This window comes from Mesocricetus auratus, unplaced genomic scaffold, assembly GCF_017639785.1.
Source record: "Mesocricetus auratus isolate SY011 unplaced genomic scaffold, BCM_Maur_2.0 Super-Scaffold_100004, whole genome shotgun sequence".
NCBI classification, from domain to species: domain Eukaryota; kingdom Metazoa; phylum Chordata; class Mammalia; order Rodentia; family Cricetidae; genus Mesocricetus; species Mesocricetus auratus.
Genome location: NW_024429189.1, coordinates 44,409,849 through 44,437,525, shown reverse-complemented (window position 1 = coordinate 44,437,525; position 27,677 = coordinate 44,409,849). Strand labels below are relative to the sequence as shown.

General features: G+C 36.8%; 1 protein-coding gene across 2 annotated transcripts in view; it reads right to left on the bottom strand.

Annotated features, from left to right (window-relative positions):
* The window catches only part of Agps (alkylglycerone phosphate synthase), a 95,071-nt gene that overhangs the window by 49,344 nt on the left and 18,050 nt on the right, over positions 1–27,677 (bottom strand). For both annotated transcript variants that reach the window (XM_040745623.1, XM_040745624.1), the window contains exons 2-10: positions 19,527–19,616; positions 18,340–18,430; positions 16,235–16,355; positions 16,025–16,099; positions 12,230–12,301; positions 10,713–10,792; positions 8,569–8,649; positions 4,219–4,344; positions 1,230–1,338 (exon numbers count right to left, since the gene is read on the bottom strand). In XM_040745623.1, coding sequence (XP_040601557.1) covers positions 1,230–1,338; positions 4,219–4,344; positions 8,569–8,649; positions 10,713–10,792; positions 12,230–12,301; positions 16,025–16,099; positions 16,235–16,355; positions 18,340–18,430; positions 19,527–19,616 — 845 coding nt within the window. The remainder of the gene's footprint in view (positions 1–1,229; positions 1,339–4,218; positions 4,345–8,568; positions 8,650–10,712; positions 10,793–12,229; positions 12,302–16,024; positions 16,100–16,234; positions 16,356–18,339; positions 18,431–19,526; positions 19,617–27,677) is intronic.

Sequence of the window (27,677 nt, the reverse complement as noted above, 5' to 3'; positions counted from 1 at the left end):
ACATAGGGAAATTCCCTAATCTTTTGATTTCTGATTGTCGAGAATTGTACCTATAACTTGGCAACAAATGTTTATGGTTTTGTGCTTATAAACCCTGCTTCTGTTCCTGATCTGGGCTGTCAGGAAAAGCAAGGCTCCTGAGTCCTTGTCTTGCATTCCCAGACAACCAGCTACTCCACTTACGTGTAACTTATTGAAGTCTATGGAACCCACAAGTGTTGTCACTCTCCCTCGTGGCATACAACAGATTGGACATGACATTTTCATTCTTGAATACAGCTAAATGTTTCCAAACTCTATCTTTTGAAATAAGTAATGAGTGCCTCAGCTTCAATTTAGAAACACTATGCTTTAATTTATCATATTTCTCTGAATTTGAGGGATGTCCCTATCCCATTCCAAAATCTGTAAAACAGGCCCGTTTACTTTACTCGCACCATTTACGGTTGTGTTTACTCAACAGCTTGCAAAACAGAAGGAACTACATATTTTAAAGGATCTGAAGAATGGTATTCTAGTCTATCCAACAGTAAGCAAGCAAGCAAGCAATAGATATTACTTGCAAAACCAAAACTTAAATGACAAACAGAAGTTTAAAAGATATATAAATAAAAGGAATTTTAAACTTCCGTTTTTAAAACATTTATACTAAGTAACAAAACATATGCTTACAGAAAAATAAGATACAAAAAGAACAATTCACCAGTGCTTTCATCTGGTAACTGTGACAAGATTAAACTGTAACATATAGAACTGAAATATTTACGCCCTAACCACTGCTTCCTAAGATACACTAAAAATTTTGAAAAAAAAAAAGAACAAAAAGACCACACTCTCTTTAGAAACATAAAAGATAAAGTGTAGAAGGAAGTTTAGTATGATGTTCTCACTATAAAAAGCTTTATGAAGTAAGCTGGGCTTGGGCTTGGTGGCACTTGCCTTTAATCCCAGCACTCAAGGCAAAGGCAGGTGATCTCTGTGAGTTTGAGAACAGCCTGGTCTACAGAGTGAGTTTCTGGACAGTCAGGCTACACTGAGAAAACCTGTCTCAAAAAAAAAAAAAGCAAAAACTTTATAAGTATGAATTAAAAAACAGTACATCATAAAAACTTACTATCCTTTAAAATTATAAACCTTGCCTTTCTTTCAAAGACCCGATATGATAGTACCACAGATTTTCCCAAAATGAAGTCATTAACATATTTTCCAGACTTTACAATTATACCAACCTTCAGATCCCATGATGAAGTGATGGATATCAGGGCCTGTTGACATACGAGGTCCTTGGGAGCTTTTCTCTATTACTCCTCTAGGTGTTACCATTTTCATATGAACCACCTGTTGAATATAAGACACAGTGTAAACTCCAAGCAAATGTTAAATATGTGTCTGTACTTGCAACACATACATTTACCTCTTTAATAAAACACCACCCATTACATAGTTGTGATGCCCTTCAGAATTCTCACATATTTTACTGATCTGTACACTAAGGATGAATATAATTTTCAACATTTTTCCAAGTTAGACAAGATACTAGTATCATGACTTACTATACTTTTATGTCTATACTTTTATTAAAGAATTATTAACACTCTGAAATGTTTTAAGAGTTCTATGTAGCCACAAAGACTAAAATACTGACCTTATTAGAGTTTTTTTTTTTTTTTTTTTTTTTTTTTTTTGGTTTTTCAAGACAGGGTTTCTCTGTGTAGCTTTGGAGCCTATCCTGGCACTCGCTCTGTAGACCCGGCTGGTCTTGAACTCACAGAGATATGCCTACCTCTGCCTACCAAGTACTGGGATTAAAGGGGTGCAATACCAACACGCCCCGGCTTAGAGTTTTCATAAAAGTAATGAAAACTATGAGTTTCAAAAGATACAATATGTTACAAAGAAATTTAAAAATAAAATGTTACATAATAACGGGCAGTAAGTGAGTTAATTGTATGCAGAATCTTTTCCCTTTTAAAAATCTTTAGAAAAAGAGGTTAAACTTTTAACACTTTAATGGTCTATCAAGCACTTGCCTGACATAAAGTTCTTAATAATCTAATGGCAACCCCAAATTATTTTTCTCTACAGATGGATTTAGTTTTAATACCAAAAGAAAACTGTAGTTTTTATAGAACAGGAAGCATTTTTATAAATGTAAAATACTGGATAATGACTGGTAAGAACTAATGTCTCTTATGAAATGATTCTGATACTCCTAGCAACAGAAGTATTAATAAAAACCCTGAGACGTTAGACTTAAAGAACTAAAGAAGAACAATATTAGCAGTATTACTTTAATTTAACAGCCTCATAGGTTTTTTTTTTTTAAGTACTATCACCACCCAGCATGGTATTGCCTGTCTGTACCCTAGCAACTAAAATAGAAATAAGAAAATTGCAAGTTCTAGGCTAGTCTGAACTAAATATAAATCGCAAGACAATGTAGGGAAATGTCAAGTTAAATATGTTATCAAAATATTAACATTTATGAACCACCTACTATACATAAGACCAGTGAAAATTGCATTTTATGTCCTTTAACCATATAGTAATTCTAATATAATCATTGCATTTTACAGAAAAGAACACTGAAGCTCGGAAAGGTAAACCAATTTGCCCCCAGAAAAACTGCAAATGCAACAATGGTATCTAACACTTAATAAGGCACCCACAGTTACAGCAGTATCATGTTCCCAGAAGCCTCGCACACATTAAATACGACAGCCTATACCACTACGATAGAACCATTTCAATGAGGTTCTTCCACTGTATACAGAAAAAAGAATTACTTCAGAAAAGTAAATGTAAAATCTCCTAAAGCAAGAATAGCAATGATATCATGGGGGGGGGGGTATGATGACCACTTAACTCTTGATGGAGTTAAATAAATAAAAAACATTTATTTGCATATTTTATAAGTTAGATACTATAAAACAACCACAAATCTTAAATATTAGTCATTTTTAAAAGGACGTCTTTTTTTGTAATAGCCAGAACTTGGAAGCAACCTAGATGCCCCTCAACCGAAGAGTGGATAGAGAAAATGTGGTATATTTACACAATGGAGTACTATTCAGCAGAAAAAAACAATGGAATCCTGAGATTTGCAGGCAAATGGATGACACTAGAAGAAACCATCCTGAGTGAGGTAACACAGTCACAAAAAGAGAAACATGGCATGTACTCTCTCATATATGGATTTTAGACATAGATCTGGGTAGTGCCAGCCTACAATCCCATGGCCGGAGAGTCTGGGAAACAGAACCTTCATTCAGTGGCTGATGGAAGCAGAGGCAGACTCCCACGGCTAAGCACTGAACTGAACTCAAGAAATCCAGTGACAGAGAGGGAGGACTGATGATCAAAGGGATTAAGACTGGGCTGGTTTAACCCCCAGAAAACAGCTGACCTGACAAAGGTTAACTCTTGAATCCCAGGCTGAATCCATCATGGGACTGATCAAGACCCCCTGAATGTAGGTGCCAGTGAGGAGGCCTAGGTAATCTATTGAGCCTTGGGCAGTAGATCAGTACTCATCCAGAGTATACACACGGACTTTGGACTCCCATCCAACAATGTGAGAAGCACTCTCACCCTGAACTCTTGGGGGAGGGTCTAGGCCCTGCCCTGGTTGAAATGACAGACTATGGACACCCCCATGGGAGGGCCTCACCCTCCCTGGGGAAATGGGGGGATAGGGGGGGGTTGGGGGGGAGGGCACGAGAGAAGGGGAGGGAAAGGGAGAGGGACCTGGATCTGACTTGTGAAGCAACCTTGTTTCTAATCTAAATTTAAACTTAAAAATAATAAAAAAGGACATCTTTAACTATGACCACAATTGTATCTTTTAATTGCTTCTACTATGCACAATCAGTATTACTATAATCAAAAGGAGTATATTTGGAAAGATTTACCATTTAATCCTTAATATTTATTTATTTATTTGTCTATTTATCTATCCATCCATCCATCCATCTATCTATCTATCTAGGCTTTTCAGACAAGGTTTCTCTTCGTAACAGAACACTGGCTGTCCTGGAACTCACTTTGTAGACCAGGCTGGCTTTGAACTCAGTGATCCTCCTGCCATTGCCTCCTGAGTCCTAGAATTAAAGGGACAAGCCACCATGCCTGGCCAGATCCTTAATTTTTAAAGGCTTTAAACACTTTATTGTATTTTGTAAATACTAATCATTAGACAGTAACTAGAAATAAATTTACCAGGTCCTCAATATTGCCATAGATATTTTTCTTCATGCCTGATGCTCGTGTGGATATCCATCCTCCCACAGTGCTGAATTCCAGAGAGTCTGGTTCATGACCTGTACAATAACCACTTTCTTTAAGCTGAAAAACAAAAATGTAAAATTTTATAGCAAAAATGGTCCCATTTCACACAGCATTCAACACATTTACTCCTTCAATTTGTTTCTAGTATTCTTGACACATTAACCCAATAAAGAAAACTTTTTTTTTTGTCCAGTGGAAAACCTTCATAAAACTGAAAAAGTAAAGGTCAAAAACCACTACTCTTCACATTATTTTGTTTTCAAAGCCAGCTGAACCTTCCTTGTGCCCCAACCCCTTAAAGAGACACTTTAAATACTTATGGAGATCAGATTATACTCAAATAACTGCCAACTTCACCTAACACTTTCAATAAATAAAGCACTTCATCTTTCTTTCTCCCCTACCCTAATATAATATGCAGCAGGCCTCCAGAAAATCTGAGCAAATTGCCTGTACTTAATTCTCTCAAGGAGTCGTGTGTTTTAATGTACAGCCATCTGGCTAGGCTTCCCAAATGCAATACCATCATTTACTTGTGATGTGGACCAAGCATTCCTGTACATTAAATAGTCACTCGTCCCTCATTTTTCTATATTAGCTTGGCTTCACCATCTGTACAGCACCTGAGGTTGAATGGATGCCCTTTACTGCAACAACACCAAAGCCATTCCACTGAAATCATTTTAAAGTCTCGGCCATCTCCTGTCAAACGGTACAGACACCACCATCTGTATACTCGCTGCAGCCTGCACTCAAGCCCATCAATCTGTGTTGACCATTTGATAGTCATCCAGTGCAGCAACTAACTGCTTTATTTCTCAAGTAAGTCATGCAGAGATGGCGAGCATGTCAGTGATGTCTGTGCCATGTATCTCAGTGTAAGTGTGGCATGCAAGTTGTAATCCAAAACGTAGAAGCCCATTAGTTTAAAAATAAATTAGGCTTTACATGCCAGCAATGCAAATTATATTTTCTAATTTTGCTTCAGGAAGACAGAATTGAAAGAACATCACTTGTTCCTTTTTTCACTAAATAGTCAATATATTTATTTTTAAGAGATTAATAACCAATCATAAATAAACAAGGGTAAAATGAAAATTATCAGTGCATTAGATTTCCACCAGAGCTCCATCTTCAAAACAATCTATATGGACATTCTTTTCTCAGCTTTATTAAATAAGAAGAAAAAAATTCATGAATCCCTAAGATATGTTAGCACCTAAACAGGATTTGTTTTGCCACCCTGATTGTGATGATGCTTCAGGGATATTAAGTGTCAAACAGCACATTTTAGATGACTGCAAATTACCCACACCTCACTGAAACTATTAGAGAAATAAAACAAAAATATATGATCCATAATGCAGAAAGCTTACTGGCTTGCTCTCCATGGCTGACTCAGCCTGCTTTCGTATAGAACCCAGGACCACCAGCCCAAGGATGGTACCAGCTGCAATGAGCTGGCCCTTCCCCATCAATTACTAATTAAGAAAATGACCTGCAGGCTTACCTACAGCCTGAGCTTATGGAGGCATTTTCTCAATTAAGGTTCTCATCTCTCAAATGACTCTAAGCTGTGACAAGTTGACATAAAAATAGCCAGCACAGGTGGCCAGACACTATTCCTAAAAATTTAATGGATATTTAAGTTTATGAAACTTCAGAGTTAAAATTCTCCTCTCATTTGAAAAGATAGAGGTCTAGCCCTATAGAATATAATGTGGTAGCAGAGTGAGAAAATAAGCCATGTACAAAAATAATCCACAGTATAAATATAACATAAATTTGCTATTTGTTATTATCATTTACCAATATTCAGTGATAGTTAAAGATACTATGTGATGCTGATTCTCCCATAAATTTAGCAGTCATGTTGAAAAGGGAAAATTTATTAGAGGAATAATTTCTGTGCATTGAGCCTTGGATGTAAGTATAAAGTCTGAGGAATGTAATGTGGGGGTATGTTACAAAATAAGTAATATTTGAGGTGACTACAAACTTTATCACTACACTTCAGCTTTTGCAATTCCTATTACACAACCAAGGAATCGGCACTGAGGACGTTTGGAAATCTTTAGCTATTAAAGGAATCAAGTTCAGTGTACCTGAATCAAGTAAATAATGTTTGATAAAATTAATGGAATAAATTAGTAACATACTTCATTTTAGAAACTACCTTGAGAGGTAACACCTCTACTTCATATATGAAGATTCTGAAGCATAAAGGTTATTAGTAGTCTGTCCAACATGGCACAGCTAAGATCTATATTGGAAGTTTAAAGGAAGCACTAGTAGCTACTTGAAACTAAAACAAAACAAGGTACTATGAAATTATTTATAATGTTATCTCTGGAAAGAAAAAACTTAAGCACACATACCTAAGACTATTAGATTTAAAAAAAGTCGCCAGAGATTTAATAAAACCTAAGGAAACCCCCAAATCGGTAACTGGTATGTTAGCAATGTACCATAACATTTAACCATATTAAAAACCAATGTAATTTACAAGTTCAAGAAATTAAAATCTGCTATTCAACTTGAGTGTCTGCGTCACTTTAAGCCTTCTCTGAGGAATGAACAGGACACTATAAGCTTGTTTTCTTGGCTGAAGTAGAACTTCACGAGGAGGGATCTGATGAAGATGGCTTCAGGCCCAGCTGTGACAGCCACTGCAGACACAGGAGGGTCTGTGTTGCAATAAGAGAAACAAACTAGCAGGTACGATCACCTACTGGAGAGAAATGTCACTTAAGTTTCAAGGAGATATGTTCCTTGAATTTTAATTTTAACCTTTAAAAAAAAAGAAAAACTTAGAAAGGTTAAAATACTACATCAAATGTTAAAATAAAGGATATAAAACTGGAGGCCTAAAAGGCCATTCTTTGTTGTTAAAGAAAATGGCTGTCGATAATGTCTCTCATTCAAGCTAATGGAAGATTAATCTAGGATCTTCTAGATGCTTTTCATTGAATATTATCAAAGTTCACTAGACACTGCAATAATTAATAAATTCTTTATCTTTGCTATATAAAGCCTTGATTTGTTTGAAGATCTCTAACAATACCTCAACAAACCTGCTCGATTTTAAGTTACTTTTCAGATCATGGAGATAAAATGCCTTAGCTGGGCAGGTGGTAGTATTTGCTAGCTACTGAATTTCTCCAAATATAATTTCACTAAAACCTACTCATAAGTGAAACTTTTAATACTTCAAAATCTTTTAGTAATATAACAAAATTTTCAAGAATTAGTCACAAGTAGACCAAATTTAATCATTTCAAAAAGGGGGGGGGCACAAAATAAAATTAACAATCTGTCTCTTACTAAAGGTTCAGGGATAAACTATAATCTGGTTTGAACAAAGCAACTGATGTGTCACCAACAAATCTCAACTCCTAATTTTAATTTATAAAAGCTGGGTTACAGTCATCTTGACCATATTGGGGAAGTTTAAAGAATCAATTTTTAAATTTGGGGAGGGATTCATTTATTTTTATGTATATGGGTGTTTTGTCTGTATGTATATCTGTGTACCACATTCTATGCAATCCCATGTAGGCCAGAAAAGGGTGATGGATTCCCTTGGCACTGGAGTTGCTGACAATTGTGAGTTGCCATATAGGTGCTGTGAATTGAACCCAGATCCTCTGATGGCAGTCAGTGCTCTTAAATGCTGAGTCATCTCTCTAGGCCCCATAAATCAATTCATTTTTAATAATTACCTACTCAGAACCCATAAACATAAATTTTTAAATTCATTCAAATACTGAGAAAGAGCAGAAGATTAAGGGTCCTAAAAGCAACGACTGCCCATACCACTCCTACACACACTTCTTCCTTAGAGCTGACCTCTTCACCTGGTCTCCTTTCTGCTACTCTGACTCTTCCCTGAGTCTCACTTTATTTTATTAATTTTTAAGGTTATCATACCAAGTAATGTCATGATGGCAATTTCCTACATAACTTGTTCCTATTCATTCCCTTCTATTGAGTCTCACTTTAAATGTCAAACCTCTAGGATACATAATTGTTCAAGTTCTTCCTACTGGCCCCATTTGATGACACATACATAGTCTTGCCTTGAATCATTCATTGTCTATTTCTCCAATCTTCTATCCCAATGTAAGTCCCCTGAGGGCAGGGAACAGTGTTTCATTCACTACCGTATTCTCAGTTCTAGCTCAACCTACAACAAAAACTGAGCAGATTCACTGAGTGACCAACGTATTGTGAAAGGTGCTTCCTTCAGACAGAGAATATAGCTGTTTGAAGAGAACATACCTGTCTTTCCAACTCCTGTCCTGTTATCCCAGCCTCTACGTGAGCTGTCAGATTGTTCTCATCAACCCAGAGAATCCGGTTCTGTTATAAAGGAAGAGAGGTCTCATTTCTTTGAGCCATTAACAGTTTCTTAGGAAATACCTAACTTGCAGATTTAAAGCTTCAGTGACAAAGCAGTAATCAGGAAGTAAGGAAAGTAAGCCCCCTTATCCTTACTCTGCACCATGATGTTGCAACAAGAGCAGTACGTTTGCAGGTGCTGGAGTAGATACACACACTCCACCTTTGTGCAGACATTAAGCTAAATGCAACTGCTTAGCTTAGGCAATAACTATCTAGTCTTAGTGAGTCCTCAATTGTAAAATGTAGACAGTAGTGATATATTCCAAAAGGATTGCTAAAGGAATAAATAGGATAGTCCATATTTAAAAAAAACAGTATATAGGAAACATCTATTTGTGATGCTGTTAACATAACAATCATATATAAGAATCGGGAAATGGGACAGAAAAAAAAACACCTTCTACGATATTTAAACATAATACACAGCATCTCTGCACCTAAAAAAAATTCTGAGAAAAAAACAAGAAACAAAACACATTATTCATGCCTCACACTCCAAAAAAGGAACTGAGCCAGGATGGTGGTGCATACCTGTATTTCCAGAGGTACACAGGAGGATCAGGAGCTAAGGTATCTGCAACTACCCAGAAATCTAAGAACATTCTAGAGCCTATTCCAGAATAGGGTATGCTTAAACTATCTTGAAGACACTGTCATTTCTTAAACTCCAGAATCAGAAGAAAGGCTACTGAGGAGTGTTACAAAGCAAGCAGCAGTTACTATCAAGTTTAGTCCCTATTTCTCCCAATATTATATGACGTTAAAAAGCATACAATAAGCTGGGCGTTGGTGGCACATGCCTTTAATCCCAGCACTCAGGAGGCAGAGGCAGGCGGATCTCTGTGAGTTCGAGGCCACCCTGGTCTACAGAGGGAGTTCCAGGACAGCCTCCAAAACAATACAGAGAAACCTTGTCTTGAAAACACCCCCCCCCAAAAAAGGAAGAAAATACAATAAAGCCATAGATGCACTAACAAGTGATTTGACCATTACCCAAAGTAAGTATGTATCCAAAGCATGCCCAATTATGTGTTGATTTTTTAAGCAAATAACATGTACTTAAAGAACAGATTGCCATATCTATAAGATAAGCTTTCTATGAAGGAGGGAGGCAGGGAAGCAGTGGAGACAGGAGGAAAGGAAGATGAAATCTAGATCAAGGACCTATAAGAAAAACTAAAGACACCAAGGAAGAAAGCAGATGAATTCAAAATGTATCATTCCATACTACAAACAGCCTACTTTCTTCAAAAGTCCAGAATGTTGGGAAAACGATAAAAGATAAAACGATACCTAAAGAGAAACAACCAAAGTTAACAAGGCCCTTTTTAGAGTCCCATTAGAACTAATCAACTATCATAAAAACACCTTTAAAAATAGGTGTGAGTTAACTGATTTTGGCTTGACAAGGGTGATAAAATAAACACAGTAGTTATATGAGAAAAGGACCTTTTTTAAAAGAGACAAAACAGACACATCAAGATTTGTTTTTAAAGTCCTAGAAAAAGGAAAGAGCAAATGTAACAAAACATTAGTAACTGTTCACTCTGAGCATAGACATTCTGTTCCCTCTACCTTTGCTGTTCAAAGAAGATTCAAATTAAAAAGTTCACACAAAGTTGATACTTAGGACTACTACTGATGGATGAAAGTAAAATTCAATTTGGATTAAAGCCTTAACACCATCCAGCTTTCAGACCTTATAAAAACCAGCTCTCCATTCATCACCAGCAAAGGTGCAAAAGCATTGGGTTGAGTCTGAGAGGCAAGTAGGTATGCATTACTCATAACTAATAATAGTTTCTTTACAATAATAGACAGCAAGCTATCCAGTCTCAAGCTTCAAAATTATGCTTTTCAAATGATCAATTTACATGCTAATTTGGCAGTACAGTACCAAGATCTGTATCTTAGAACAAGAGAACCTACTTCTAATTACCTGAACACGAAGCTAAAATACAGTATTAAGAAAATGATTTAAACAGAAAACAACCCCAAATAGATCTTAGAATATCATATACCATTTGTGAAGTGTCCAGAGAAATTATTGTTCTTGTCTCATCTGCAGGACACATCAAGCCATATGACACACTTGTTCCTCCTGTCAAAACAGGAAACAAAAACTTTATGTTTACCTATTTTGCTTCCACTACATTTCTGGAACAAATCCCTAGTACAGAGAACACAAATGGGCTTGCTAGCACCGACACTTATTTTTACTTTACAAAAGCTAACACACTGAAAACAAAGTCACCTTTATTTTATGCAACTAAATGTCACATGCAGACTACTATGGAACTGAAAGCAATGGGCTATGGCTCCATCCCTGGACATGACACCCTCAAGGAAATCCCTAGCAGTTTGTAGGACTCCAAAATCATGATAAGCAAAGATCTACTAACAGTCACCGAGGAGAGGTAGCTTAAAAGAAAAACAAAAACATAAGTCCTGAACAGCTAGAAGTACAATTAACTACCATAACTACATGACTGTCTTTCTGTTAAATTAAGTCTTACACAAAAAGCTTCAATAAATTAAAAGGTTAAATGATCAGATCATGATATTAAAAAACAAATTTTCATACTCTCTGGTGAAAAGTGATAAGATAGGATAAACAATATGTAGGAGTATTTAAATAATGTACTCGTATTTCCTCTTAATATAACTTGTCAAAGGATAAAAGCTTTCTTAACAAAGACTAATACAACATTTTAAGTTTTTAACTTTATCTTTATCATCCCATATCAAAATAAAATTTTAGTTGATATTTCTATACAGTCTTTGTGTAGAAGAAACCTCTGGAATTCAATTTCCAGAAGAAGTAATCTGTACAACACGGCAGTTTAATTTCACCAGGCTCCAAGATTGTCAGTCGCAAGCACACCACCTTCAGTTGGTAACAACCACTTGCTTATAACATCACTAACTAAAGTGACAATCTCAGCTGCAGAGGGAATCTGGGGCTCCTAGGGTTGCTGAGGTCTGATTTCCATTGCCAATGCCAATACAGTGAGTGAAGGTCATTTCCTTTTGCTTATTAAAATCATGCAATCAACAACAATTATAACAAGAACTCAAAGATCAATTTACTTTAAGATCACTACTAGCTTTCTACAGTCAGAGGTACTGACTAGCCATCAGTGCACTGGTGAACTTTTAATTCTTAAGAGTGTTCTATGATCACTCTGGTGCTCCAAAGCTGAGACTGGGCACATTTACATTTTCCTTAGAAAAATAAAATGACTCCCCACAGACACACAGGTTAAAAAATTACTAAACAACATTTTCTTATTTCATATTAAAGTACAGCTTCAACTACAATCCATAAAGGAAAAGAACATGAATTACAAGTAAACAACAGCTCAGGCAGTGTAGGCAGACCTACTTACAACACAAACGATCATTATGAGCATCCAATCCTTTACAATGACTACATTATAATTACAATGTCTATATTCAAGAGAATACAATTAAAAACACAAATATTTTAAATAGAACAAATTTAATCATATTAAAAATTGAAAAACACAATACGTACCACCAATTGGTATGATACAAAGGTTATATTTGCACGCTAGATTCACAATCTTAACTACATCATCATGACACACTGTTGAAAAAGAAAAAGATATTAACTATAGGCACATAAATAAAATCTGCATATTTTAGCTGGGTAGTGGCAGCGCACACCTTTAACTCCAGCACTCAGGAAGCAGAGGCAGATGGATCTCAGTGAGTTCGAGGCCAGCATGGTTTACAGAGTGAGCTTCAGGACTGTTATACTGAAAAACCCTGTCTTGAAAAGCCAAAAAGAAAAAAAAATTAAAAAATTAAATCTGCATATTCTTACAAACTAAGGGTCAATAAAGCTCTTGAGCACTTGAACTTTTTCCTTATTTACTCACACCATGTTAAATGGCTGTATTAAATGACAGATTCTTTTCAACTCTGTATTTTTAACAATTTCAACTTTAATAATTGTATTTCTCAGAAACACGGGGGACAGCCTGGGCCCTGCTGCGGATGATATGACAGACTTTTGGGGATCCCCTATGGAGTGCCTCACCCTCCCTGGGGAGCAGAGGGAAGATGGGATGTGTGTTGGAGGTGGGGATGGGGGAGGAGGGAAGGGAGAGGGAGCTAGGATTAACATATGAAGCAAGTTTCTTTCTAGTTTAAATTTAAAATTTTTTTAAATTAAATTAAAAATCTTTTTCTTTTTTGCCATACTTTTATTTACTACATATACTATAAACATATACAATACATGCTACAAAAACATTTTTTAATGTCTTTCATGTCACATTCTCAAACATTGGCATCGCATACAAGGAAGGTCTATCAAAACCAATCAATTAACATTGACAAAAACAATCTACAGCCCTTCCTCCAATACCCCACTAACTAACATTCCTTTTCAGATCAAAATTCTAGTTGTGACATCTTGTTAGTCTTCTCTAAATAGACATTTCCTTATCTATCTTTGACTTTCAAGACAATGACACTTCTGAGGAACTTCAGGCAGTTATTTCAAGCAAATCTCTGAGTCTGCATGTTTCCCTAAAATTAAACAGAAATTAAACGGTTGGTGGGCATCTCACAGGAGTGAAGCTATGCCTTTCTCACCATGGTATAACCAAAGACATGTCTCATTCCTGGTAATCTTAACTTTGCTCATTTGGTTAGGTAGGTACTGTCAGTTATGTAACCCATCTAGAAGGATGTTTTATTTCCTGTTGAAATCAATAACTATGTTCGGACGATGTAAATAGCATGTTTCTCATATTTTCACCCACTAAATTTAGCACTACTGTTTCTTTATTCCTAAACAAATACTAAAATCTTACACAAAATAGAGTAGTACATGAATTCCTTTCCTTTGTATATAACGAAGTTATCTAAATAACAAAAAAACTGGCATGGGTGACTATATGCCAAGTAAGATGGTACTACTCAGGCTGTCCTTGGCACTGGGGCATGAGTGAGGCTTTAAGGAGGGAGCCACACGGCAAGAATTTCTTAGGATCAGTCTTACAGAACATCAGATCACATGGAAGGCAAGGTTTTAAGACAAGGAAACTGAAAAATTATATTAACTGCTAAGATCTTGAAAAAGAAAGAAGGATGTTAGGAAAAACAGACAAACTGATACATACTTGTTTAAGCAAAGGTCTTGTTTTACAAATGTTAAAATTATCTTTCTCAGTTTACATAAAGCTAGAAATACTTAGTCTTTGTATAATAGTTCCTTTATGGGATAAGAAACCCAGGGCCTTGAATATGCTAACCACATACTCTACCTGAAACTGCAGGCTCACTTCAATTTTTAATCAAACTATATGTTTAGGTTTTCAGACTAAGCTTATAATGTTAAGATTACTATTAGTAGTTTAAAAGATAATATATGAGGGTTAGGAATGGCTCCATGAATAAGAACACTTCCTTTGCAAGCATAAGGACCTGAGATCAAGTCTCCACTACCTACATAAAAAGCCAGGTATGGATGTATATGCCTGTAACTATGGCATTGGGCAGGTGGGAGGCAAAGGTAGGTGGATTCTAAGAGCTCAGGAACCATCCAGACTAGCAGAAATGGTGAGTTTCTGGTCAGTGAGAAATCTCTCTCAAGGCAGTAAGAGACAGAGAGACAGAAAGATACCCAATGGTCCTGCTCTGGCTTCTGCACACATTCAAAATTATGCACCATACCATATACAGAGAGGGAGAGAGAGACAAAGACAGTGAGATAGCAAGAGAAGAGAAAAAGAGACAAAAGAGAGAAAGAAACAGAGTAAGAATAATTAAAGAAATACTAGAGATATCTTTTGAAAAACAAATTAAAGCCAGGCATGGTGACGCACTCAGGGGCAGCATTCAGGGGCAGAGGCAGGTAGATCTCTGAATTCGAGGCCAGTTTGGTCTACAGGGTGAGTTCCAGGACAACCAGGACTACACAGGGAAACCGTGTCTCAGAAAAGTGGGGGGAAATGTTTAAGGCAAAATGTCTTCTACAACTGAAACTTACGTAAGAGCCTTCCTTGACTGCGTTGCCCTTGTCTGACCACAGCCCTTTCCCATGGAGCCTTTCTCATACTTCTAACAGACAGCATATCCAGTACATTACATACTTACTTTCCTCCCTAACCAAATCCACTGCACTTTATAACAGGGATTTTTCTTCCCAACTTCTTACCCTCTGTACCTAGCTGGATGTTCATAATCTGGTATGTAGCACACTGAAAATAACGCATAAATACTAACTTAATTAGGTGGAGAGTTTGGGGATTTGGTTTTTGAAACAGGCTGATTCTAAGCTCACAATATAGACAAAGATGACCTGGAACTCCTGATCCTTCTGTCTCTGTCGCCCAAGAGCTGGGGTTACAAAGATATATGATATCTAGCTCAAGTAAGGTTACATTTTTTTTTTAATTTTCAGTTTGATTTCATGTGTGTGAGTGTTTTGCCTGTGTGCATGTCTGTCTACCATGTGTACGCAGTACCCACAAAGGGCAGAAAAGGTGTTGTACCCCCTGCAACTAGAATTAACAGACGGCAGTGAGCTGCCCTATGGATGCTGGGAATAGAGTGTGGGTCCTCTGGAAGAGCAGTCAATGTTTTTAACCACTGAGCCACCTCTATAGGCTCAATTTAAAAAATTAATAATTGCTGCTGCTGGTGGTGTTTGTGTGTGTGCATGGTGGGCAGCACATTATGTGGACAATTAGAGGACAATTCTGTGGAGCTATGTTCTCTCCTTCCACCGTTATGTAGGTTCCAGGGGTCAAATTCAGGAGATTAAACTCAGGATGTCATGTTTGTAAGACAAACACCGTTACCTGCTGAGCCATCTCACTAGCTCCCAAAGTTAATTTTGCTATTGGAAATTTTGGGTTTTACATGCACACACACCAGTGGAAGCATGGGTTACAAAAGACATCCACACTATTTGATGTTCACAATGGAAAAAGTCCTACCTGAAGGGCCCTTGCTTGATCTCAAATCAGGAGAGTTCCATATAGTATAATTAAGAATTAGATTAAACAGATTTACAGACAATTTCAATAGATTTCATAGGTATGTATGCACATGTATGGGACAAAGGGAAACAACTATCTCGACATCTTGGAATAGCCTTAGATTGCCACAACATCTCAAAATGCATTGCTGCAAACTGCAGCATTCTCTTAAAACTTGCCCTCATGCAAAAGAAAACTAAGTTTCATTACCAGTAAGAAATTCACATTAAAATTAAATAAACTCTTCAGAGAACTGATAATGTATCTGGAAACAAACTATACTAAAATGATATAAAGAGTTAAAAACAACTTACTTGGCCAAACAACTATATCAGGAATCCGTTCCAACATCCCTTCCCTGAGCATAAATATCTCATGAAGACAATGACCTGTTTTGTGGTTTTAAAAGAAAAAATACAAAACAATTTAACTTACAGGAAGCTTCTAAATAAAGACAGAAACCCAACATGAGCAGTCCCAGTGTGAGCAGCACCAGCGTGAACAGCCCAGTGCAAGCAACCTACCGTGAGCTCTGAACACGCGATCATCTGCTTCCTGTGAGTAGGAAATACGCGTTTCTTTAAGTTCCTGAAGGAAATCTTCATTTACAATAGAAGGAGGTACTTCACTAGGATTTAAGGATGCCTAAAAAATAAAATTGGTTTGACTTATTTCTAAATAATAAATTTGACTCCCTCTGCTGGGAGAATGATTATAAGATGTAGATTTTAACATTCAATATATGATAAATACATAGGAAAGTATCAGGTAGTAGAGTCCAACTTGGTAACAGTAGCAAAGTACAAATTGGTTAATGATCTCCCATAACATGGGAGACTATGCTTTCTCTTTGTTTCTATGGCTCTCATTGTTACTCACAATGAAGACTGCAATAACAATAGAAAAGACAGGAAAGTCTCAAACCTTCTGTTTAAACTAAATATTATACTAGATGTGTTTTACATCGAATTTATCACCTGATATTCAATGGCCATTTTAAAATGTTGCACAGAAACTCTTATATTAAGTAATAAAACTATTATTATTGGGCAGTTTTAAAATGCATGACTTGGGGCTGGAGAGCTGACTCAGCAGTTAAGAGCACTGACTCCTTTTCCAGAGCACCCCCATGGTGTCTCACAACCACCTATAATGGGATCAGATTCCTTCTTCTGGTGTGCATGAATAAAAACACATGACTTAATTATAAAATTGGTACTCAATTTCAGCTAGTACCTTGAAGCTCAACCTTCAACTGTAAAGTTAAAACACACTGTGCATGCCATTCAACTTCCATGAGTCTCAGTTAAAGAGATTAACAACCGAATGTGTACGGCTAAACTAATTTTTATGAAAAGCACCTAAGAGCACGTCAAACATATAAAATTGAATATAAACAAAGTTAATACATTATTTGGAATAAAGAATATATAAGAAAATATAAACAGAAATGTCTGATATTTCTAAGTCTGTTAAGGTACTGTATTTGTTCAGATAAATACTTATTTTTACTGCAAAGAGCCAGCTACTATTCTAAGCACTGTGGATACAGCAATTAGAGTTAATAGGGATGGAAACATGGAAGGGTACATTCTTGCCTTCATAAAATTTATCCTATAGTTACTAAAAGGAAAAACCAAGAGAATTCCAACAAAGCACTGTCTGGCAGTTTAAATTATTAAAAAACAGAAGTGCAGTTACAAACTATTGTGAGCCATCACGTGTGTGCTCTGGGACTGAATCCAGGTTCTCTACGAAAGTATTAAGTGTTCTTAACTATTGCTCCAACTCCTAGAAACAATTACATGCTGAATATAGTATATAAAATAGTCCATATTTCTGGCCTGGAATACCAATTAGAGAGATGAGATGACTACTTCATGTATAGCAAAATAACAATAATAATATTGACAATATGAAGGAATGTCAAATATTTCACTGGTTTCATATGTATAAAGTTTAAGGATTTTTTAAGATTTCTTGTTTGGTTTCGTTTTACTCTTTTCTTAAGACAGGACCTCATTATGTAGCTCAGTCTGATCTTAAACTTATAATCCTCCTGCCTCTACCACCCAAATGTTGTGATTTCAGACATAGGCCACTGACACCATGTCAATTTAAAAATGTTTAACACCACGTTCTGAAAAGTGGAACTACAAAAACTAATTAAAATCTTGTTTCTTATCTTATTCAAATTGTCACATTTTAGTAATTCTTCAAGTATCCTATCATTCTAAAACTGATATGAAATAATATTTAAAATTTATTTTCACATATTTATCCTAGATTAATAACAGCCTATTACTTTAAAATCAGCCTGTTATGTAAAATCAACAGCTCTCGAAGAATGAATTAGCTTACATTCACCGCCGCCTGTACAAAGTAAACAGTCTTTACATTCATCTTAATTTAGAATCACCCAGGCACAGAAAGGATTAAATCTGCCTGATAAATCTGTAAAATTCTGAGGCTGGGATCTAGATCTCAAACACTAGAAAACTGAACTTAACAAGACCAGTATAACAGGCTTCACGAAAAGATAACTGTACCAAACAATGTAACAAGTTATGGTGATAACTGAGTAGGCATAAAAAGTATAACTGAACATTTTTAACTATTGTTTGCTTACTTTAGAGGTAGTTTTATGCTCCAGATTTACTCCAAGGGTGTTTTGAATCCAGTCTTTCAAAGTTGGTAAAGCCAAGCCACTAAGAGGGTACCTAAGGTACAAAGTAGATAAAGAATGCTAAGAAAGGTGTCTTTATCTAAATGTGAAGGTTATGTTCTGCTCCTGGAATGATCAAGCAGTTCCTAAAAGTTCTATTAACAAAACTGCTTGTATACTACATATTTAATTCCAGAGTACCTAGATCCTATATCCATGTTTGGGGACTTATTCTTGTATGAGCTTTGGAGAGAGGGGAAAACTGCCTACCCCTAAAATGAATATGACAAGTACCCACGTTCCCCATGCCCACCTGCAAGAGTTTATAGAATACACCTTCATTCTTCCGTTCTCTCAACCCATGCCAGTTACAGGGACAGTCATGCAATCTTCAGTCTCTAAAACTAGCAGATAAATTCTCTATTGCTATTACTACCTAGACCAGCAGTTCTCAACTAGTGGGTTGCGAGCCCTTTGGGAGTTGAACCACCCTTTCACGAGGATCGTCTATCAGACATCCTGCACATCATATATCTATGTTATGATTCATAATAGTAGCAAAATTGCAGCTATGAAGTAACAACGAAGATTATTTTATGGCTGGGGTCACCACAACATGAGGAACTGTATTAAAGGGTCGTGGCATTAGGAAGGTTGAGAACCACTGCCCTAGATAAAGTCTCTAACAGCACCACCATATCCTCTTTGCTCTTAATTACTGTTGTCCTGACAAGCTTAAAGGTGTTATACTTCATTAGAACCCAAACCCAGATGTAAATTACCAGACTTAAATGGAAAGTCACTTCCAATAAATCAAAAGCAGAGGACAAGAGTGGCATGGGATGACTCTTTAGATCCTGATTCACACAACTATCTATAGAAATCATTTGTAAGACAACAGGGGCAATGAGAATATGGACTAAATAATAGATATTGTAACAAGCTTTGTTACTTTAGAACTGCGATAATATTAATATATGAATGGTTATGTTAAGACTTATTTTTAAAGATATAAAAGTATAGGTATCATGATGCAAATCAGAATTTAAAATGTAAGATATAAAGGAATTATAACAAAATGCTAGTAACTTTTTGCTTAGAAGAGGGGACATGAAAAGAAGGGATAAAATGAACTTTAAAAGCAGGGTTACCTTTTCCCAGTCAGCTCAACCTGGCCCTTCTTATTGAAGAAGAACTTGGAATCATTATAGCCCCATCCATTCCATTTCATAACTTCTTGCCTAATGAAAAGAAAAACATATACATGTATATACACATACAAGACCTATGCTGGTGCTAGAGACGGCTCAGCAGTTACAAGTGTGGGCTGCTCTTACAGAGGACTTGAGTTTGGCAATTAGGATCCACATGTCAGATAGCTCACAACTACCAGAAGAACCAACACCTGGATTCCATGTGCACATCACAGACCCACATCTCTCTCTCTCTCTCTCTCTCTCTCTCTCTCTCTCTCTCTCTCTCTCTCTCTCTCTCTCTCTCTCACACACACACACACACACACACACACACACACACACACCTAAAAAAAACTAAAGCTTTTTAAAAAAAAAAACTTTTGCTAAACATTTCAAAACCAAACAATGTATCATTGGCTTTTAATTTTTACAATAATTTAAAAGACCTTACATCTGTTACTATTAGTTTAAATTAAAAAATGAGAACATTAAAATGCCTACATATTAACAATTCTAAATATAAAATCACTGTAATAAGCAGTAGAAACTACACAATGAGCTACAACCAATAATTTAAATTCATCCAAAGACAGATGAAAAGGAATGTGTTTATAAAATGTTTCATTTTGTACACCAAGTTTAATGTATAGGATACAGCCTGTCATGCTCAAAATCCTGGGTCAAGTCCCTAACAGTGTAAGTAAATAAGCCATAAGATGGCCTAAATAACTCTGCAGTTAAAACTAGGCACCCACTTGAACAGGAAACTGACTTTTACATCTGTTAGAAAAACACCAGGGGCGTTGGTGGCTCATGCCTTTAATCCCAGCACTCGGAAGGCAGAGGCAGGTGGATCTCTGTGAGTTCGAGGCCAGCCTGGTCTACAGAGCGAGTTCCAGGACAGCCTCCAAAGCCACAGAGAAACCCTGTCTCGAAAAAAAAAAAAAAAAAAAAAAAAAAAAACAGCGCATAGAAAAACACCAGAATTATTAATTTTCTGCTATAATGAAAAAGACTAATATATAAGGTAGTTCAACTACTAGCAGACATATTAATAAATCAGATTTAAAATATAACCGCTACATTTTAGGCCATAAATCAAGGCTTAACATATTAAAAAGAAACTAATCTTGAATGTCTTATTAGCTTATAGTGATAGCAAGAGAAAACTATAGACACTATACAAACACATAGAGATTGAACAATGCACTCTATGGGTAACTGGAGAAATCAAGAAGTAAATTTAAAAATTCCTAGACTCAAAGGTAAACAAAAAACCAAACCTTATCAACCTCTGGGATAGTGCAAAGGTGGTTCCAAGAGCAGTTTAGATTTCTGTGATTACATCTAAACGACAGAGCACATTCAGACTTAATGAACTCCTCAGGAAGGACACAACAGATCAAGCCTGAAAGCAGTAGATGGGAAAAACAATAAAAGCCAGGGATGAAATTAATAAACAGGAACTAAAGAAGAGTGAAGAACCACAGAACCAGCCGGGCGTTGGTGGCGCACGCCTTTAATCCCAGCACTCGGGAGGCAGAGGCAGGCGGATCTCTGTGAGTTCGAGGCCAGGCTGGACCGACAGCCTCCAAAACAGAGAAACCCTGTCTCGTAAAACCAAAAAAAAAAAAAAAAAAAAAAGAACCACAGAACCAAAGTACTACACTTGGAAAATATACAAAGACACAGGGAAGTCAGTGTTAGGTTTATAAACTATCTATACTCTCCAGACTCAATGTAACTACCAGTCTAGACCTACAGATAACCACTAATGACTATATCAGCTTTCAATATTTCATTTTACATTTCCAAATGCTAGGTCTCATAATTTCAAAGACCACTTTCATCAAAATCAGTATATGCACATTATACAGGAAATACACTGGTCTGCACATGTGCAGAGCCACATTTAAGTATAGTGCTAGTTTTAGTATTACAAGGTTACCTGGTGTAATCTCTGCTACTGAAATAAGTTAGTAGCAAATGTTCTATCTATGTAATTTGAAATGAAAATAACTGTAAATAGAGTCCTTAATTGGTCCAGACAATAAAAAGCCAGAGTCAGATACAGAGGGAAATGCTGAGAGATCAGAGAAGGAGCAAGCCACAGCACACCTTACCTCCTTAGCGTCTCAGCAGACAAGAGTGCAATTTCCTATTTCTCGCTCCTTATATCCTGTTTCTCCCTCCTTATATCCTGTTTCTCCCAGCTAACTAAATGAAAACTGTTTTCTATTCAAAAAAGCTACATGTTATATTAATTCAAAATAACTTTGCCACTGTACCCAGCTAGAGAACCCACCTCTTTTTAAACTATAATGAAAGCAATAATTCAAAATAAACAAAGATGTTCTCACTAAAAAGTACTCTGCAAATTTTCCATAATTCTCAAGGAAGAAGAAAACAAAAATTGAGAAGCAAATTTTTTATAACAATTATTGTCCTAGGTCAAAGACTTTTCACACAAATGCAACATGAATATTGTACAATGAATCAGAGACAAGTAAGAAATATGTGCAAAACTCTGTAGATGTTAGTTTCTGTCCTGCCCTGTCCTACAGCTGTTTAGTCCCAAATAAACACTCAGAGGCTTGTATTAATTATAAACTGTTTGGCCAATGGCTCAGGCTTCTTATTGGCTAGCTCTCTCTCTTAATTATTAGCCCATTTCTATTAATCTGTGTATCTCTATGTAGTCTTGACTTACCACTGATGCCCAGATGGACCTCTTGCTTCCTCAGCAGCTACATGGTATCTCTCTGACTCTCCCTGCAATCTTTCTCTATCCCTCTTTGGATTTCCCACCTGGCTAAATCCTGTCTGTCCATTGGCCAAAACAGTTTTATTCATCAACCAATAAGAGAAACATATATTCACAGCTTGCAAAAGGACATTCCCCATCAAGTCTCTAGAAATAAAGTTGAGACAAAGAAATTAAGAATTTTCTCTTTGAAATCATGATTTCTTAAAACTAGGGATGCAGAAGCAAAAGGATCTCAAGTTCAAGGTTAGCCTAGGTTACACAGTGAGACCCTATCTCAAAAGGCATAAAAACAATAAAAATAACAATAAAAGCATGCTTTCTATCGATAAAATAAAGCCTCTATTTAAAAAAAAACTGCTCAAAACATCTCAAAAGCATCAAGCCAAAGATTAGATCTACAAATGGGTCACATTAATGTCTAATTTTTTTTTCTAATTTGAAACAGTCTCCGCATAGCCCTGGCTGTTCTGGAACTTGCTATGTAGACCAGGCTGGCCTCAAATTCAAAGATCTGCCTGTTCTGGGATTAAAAGTGTGGGCCTCACCTGTCTTAAATATTTTCTTCTAACCCACAAGATTCCTACATAATGTAGAAGATGGTTTGCCTAGGAATTCCTTTACTGAAAAATTTCACAGCTCAGGGTTGGAGAGATGCTCAGCATATAAGAACACTTGATGCATGACCCACCTGTAACCCCAGAACTGGGATGAGGAGAAAGGAGAAAAAGGAAGATAGCTGGGGGATTTTAATTGGTTGCTAATCTAGCTATGGGTTTAGAGGGAGTCCCTTTCTCAAAGGAATAAAGTAGAGACTATAGTACTATACAAATAAGGAGATTTGAATGCTAAAGAATATTTGGCCTTACATTTCAAAATAGAAACTATCCTAAAGAATCTCTAAGCTTTCAAATATAAGTTAATGATGCTTCCTTTCTCTTTAACCTAATCAGGAAATTCTTTTTGCAAAAGTTTGGACTGGAACATTCCTCCAAAGCCCTGTGGGGCTTAGTTCCCCAGGCAAGGCATTATAAGATAATAAAGGTGAGGTCTAGTATGTGAGTCATTAGGGGCATGTCCTAAAAGGGGACTGTGAATCCCTGATCTGTTTCTTATAGCCAAGGCATAGAATGACTAGTTTGTTCTGACACACACTGCATAGTGTGATAGGCTGCCTCACCACTGGCCCCAAACAACAGGTATCAGTCACAGAAGGATGCCTCCTAACTGTGAGTCAAAACAGCCTTTATTAAGTGACTGATCCTAATTATCTTTCTGTGTAAAAGATTGCCAGTGTCTTGATATGCACTACAGCTTTAATGTTTGCAAATGAGAGTAAAATTCCACATGTTACAAAATCTAAATCTGATCCTTAGAAACTGCCCTATCCCATCTTTTCCAGATAAAGAGGTTTTACCATGAGAGGTCATGGTCACATGGCTGAGTTATGAGTATCCATCTGTATCCCCCAGTCTCAGAAAATATCTGAAACCCACTAAATTATACCCTCTTTTCACCATATGCCCTTATCGTGGTCATTCTGCACTGGGATTGAAGAAACATTTAAGAATCAAGGACTGTAGCCATATCAATAAGCCAGGTGCCTGATACCCTCCCCAACACATAATAAACTCTGCCATTTAAAATAGCAATCCCAGGGCACCAGGAAAACTACAACAAAGATTTTTGTTTTTAATCTCAGCTTTCCCAAGAGGTAAAAGAATATCATCTCCCAATTCCTGGAACTAACTACACCCAATTTGATTTTTTGAAAACCTGACTCTCCATAGTACCAAAAGAAGACTGACTTGACTTTACTCTACAAAAGAAAGTTTTACAAACTTGAGAACCAAGTAGTACAAATAGGAAAAAGATAAATTATTTGTTGCAACAAAAGAAAATGGATAGAATAGCATCACATACACACAAGGTAGCAGTACTCTCCTAGGAGTAGTGTGGTTTGCAAACTCCATTTCCCACTCCCCAGGCCTGTTACTGGGTCATTAAGGAAAATGTTTAGACCTAGTACTATTATTACTAATCCATAGGGAGTTCCTTTATTAAGTCCTAATGCCAGGGCTTCTGAGTCTGTACCTGAAGACTAATCATCACATCCCCACTCTATCAGTAATAAATGCCAAGTTTCTGGGTCTAAATGCCATTACTTCTTCTAAGCATGATATTCTCACACAAAAATCGGGAAAAGGAAAAAGTTCGCCTACTTTTACTCTGGGTTAACAACTTTTTAAAGATTAGCTAGCTAACAACAACTTTTAAAGCTTGTCTAATAAAATTCTAATGACAGATGTCTTCTAATAAAATTCTAATGAAAGATGTCTTACTTCTTACTTAGTAAAGATGAAGGTAAGCTTTGGTCTATCTGTTCCAATTTAAAGTGAATAACAGCTTCTGGAAGAGTAAGAAGAGAAGAATGGTAGTAAAGACTTGGTAATGGTCAAGCCAACCTCAGTGTGCAGAAATTCTAACCTTCCTCAAGACTTTCTAATAAAGACCTTTATTCTCTGGCTTGTGATTAACTGTTTCAAGGCTGGTACAACCTAAGAGAGATCATGGGAAATAAAAAGTGATGAGAACCAGGCACTCAGGAGGCAGAGGCAGGCAGATTCTGTGAGTTTGACGTCAGTCTGGTCTACAGAGTGAGTTCCTGGACAGTTAGTGCTACACAGAGACACCCTGGGGGGGGGGGATGCAAACAAACCAAAAAACCCAAAACAAAAGTGATGAGAAAGATGGCAAGACACACACACTTCTTGAAAAGATACACTATGAAAAATTGCCATAGACTAAGATGGGGGGGCTGTAACTGAGGGAAACCCTACAAATGAAATTCTATTCCCACCAACTTCTTTATTTAAAAAATAAAAAATGGAGTCTCACTAGAAATCTAAAGATTCATAGAGGAGGAAGGTATAATACTATATTCTTAAGCTTAACTTTAAAAATGTAAGTCTTAGCCAGGTGGTGGTGGCACATGCCTTTAATCCCAACACCAGGAGGCAGAGGCAAGGGGATCTCTGTGAGTTTGAGACCAGCTAGTTCCAGGACAGCATCCAAAGCCACAGAAAAACATTGTCTCAAAACAAACAAAAAAAGGTCTTTTGAAATAAATGTAAAGTCATCTTCATATTTAGCCTGCCAATCCCACAAAATTGTTTAAAAACTCAATAAGAAAGCTTTAAAAAATGTTTACAATATACACTGCCTGAATCTGACAGTAAAACAAATTCCCTTTCAAATAGGGAGTTAATACAAACAGCTTGGTTCTATGTACAATAGCTGGAGCTATTTTAGAGAAAACCTTAACTCAGGTCTATCACACCTGGTTGTGAGATATGATTTCTGACTTAGGAAATAAACTGTTGCCTGAAATAAAATTTGCCAGACCTACCTTTAGCTGATTAGGCTTGTATTTCCTACAGAGGGAAGGAACCATGTGAAGCAGCCTCAAGGTACACTACTTTTGCTTTCTGTGCAGGACCAGGGACACTTCTGTCTCTGAATATTCCTGAGAGAGCCTCTACTTGTAAAACTGTAAGTCTAATTCATCACAGAACTGAAACTGTAGAAAGCATCCAACCAATGAGCTGGGGACACTGGGAGGTGTGGGGCAAACAAACACAACTGAACCTGCACTTCATTCAAAGTACTTGTTCAAAGAATGCAGACACAGTCATCTTTGAAGATACAGGTAGTCAGTCTCAGAAAACTTTATGGTCTCACACAGTCTAAGACTGGCTTCTCCCTCCTGAACCTCCTGCTTTTGTCTCCCAAGTGCTGGGGTTACAGACATGTGCCACCAAGCCCAGCAGTTAAGAGCACTTGTTCTTCCAGAGGGCCCAGGTTTGATTCCCTGCACCCATATGGAGGCTCATAACCAATGGTAACTCCAGTTTCAAGGGATCCAACCAATAACCTCCTCCAATATCCAAAGGCATTGCATGTACATGTTAGACAGCCATACAGGAAGGCCATACATCATTCACATGAAATAAACAATAAATCTTATTTAAAGGTTTTTAAAGGCACAAAAAGAGGAACAACGTGTTCCTAGTAATAAACTCTAAGATCCAACAGTAACTCCTAGACATATACTACAGACAAAGCCATGCCCTGTTCCATAAGGAAACATGTTTGCTCCATTTCCTGGAGATTTGTTCACTAGAGAATGGAGAAGAAAGTGGAAATGCATTCTGCGAATTATTACACAATGGTCAGAATCACTTAAGTAGATTGGCACACAGACTTTGAGAAAAGTGACTTTTTTCTCTATGCAGAATCTAGATTTAAATGAGAAATGAAAGGAAACTTTTTGGCAAGAGGAAGAGAGAGCACTGGAGGGTAAGAGGTATATAAAAATATGCAATGATGTATTGTGAAAATGTTATGATTAAACCCATTTTGTACACTAACTAAAAAAATTAATTTAAAACAAGAAAAAATGAATGAGAAAAAACTAGAAAGATAGTGATGAATACAAAGAAATGAGAAATTAACAGCATTTAAGAGAAGAAGAAAAGAGCCGGGTGGTGGTGGCGCACACCTTTAATCCCAGCACTCGGGAGGCAGAGGCAGGCGGATCTCTGTGAGTTCGAGGCCAGGCTGGACCAACAGCCTCCAAAACAACACAGAGAAATCCTGTTTCGTAAAACCAAAAAAAAAAAAAAAAAAAAAAAGAGAGAGAAGAAAAGAAAAAAACACTAAGTAATGGTATATTCTTCAGAACACATATACAAGAACATCCAAGAGTACCCATGGAGAGACAGACAAGATATGATCAGGAATTACACAGAAGAAAACAAAATGAGAAGCTTCTTAGCAGACACCATGAACCAAGTAGTATAATCACAACTCCCTGAACCTGAACCTGAGGCAATATGTTGCTCAACCCCTGAATTCCAGTGTCATGTATCATATGCATAAAGGAATTCCATGAGAGTTTGTTACCAGAAAGAAAAAAAATGGAGTTTCTAACATCTTTTTAAAGACAGAAGTTTGTTACAACCACAGCTTTAAACATACAACAAACCAAATACATGTTTAATTCTCTGCAGTCAAAACCTTTTATAGTTTGCAGGGTATTATAGAGAACAATCACTGACCATTCAGGTAGTACAGGAACAGGACACAACAGCTGCTAATCTTCCAAAGGCAGCAGCAGCCCTACATTTAAAATGGCTGACAGAAGAACCTGTATGAGTTGAGCATTGGCCTTTAATAAAAGACACACTGCAGGCTTTAGAAAAGCTGGTACAGGAGCAACTAAATGCTCAGCATATAGAAGAATCCACCAGCCCTTGGAATTCTCCTGTGTTTGTTACTAA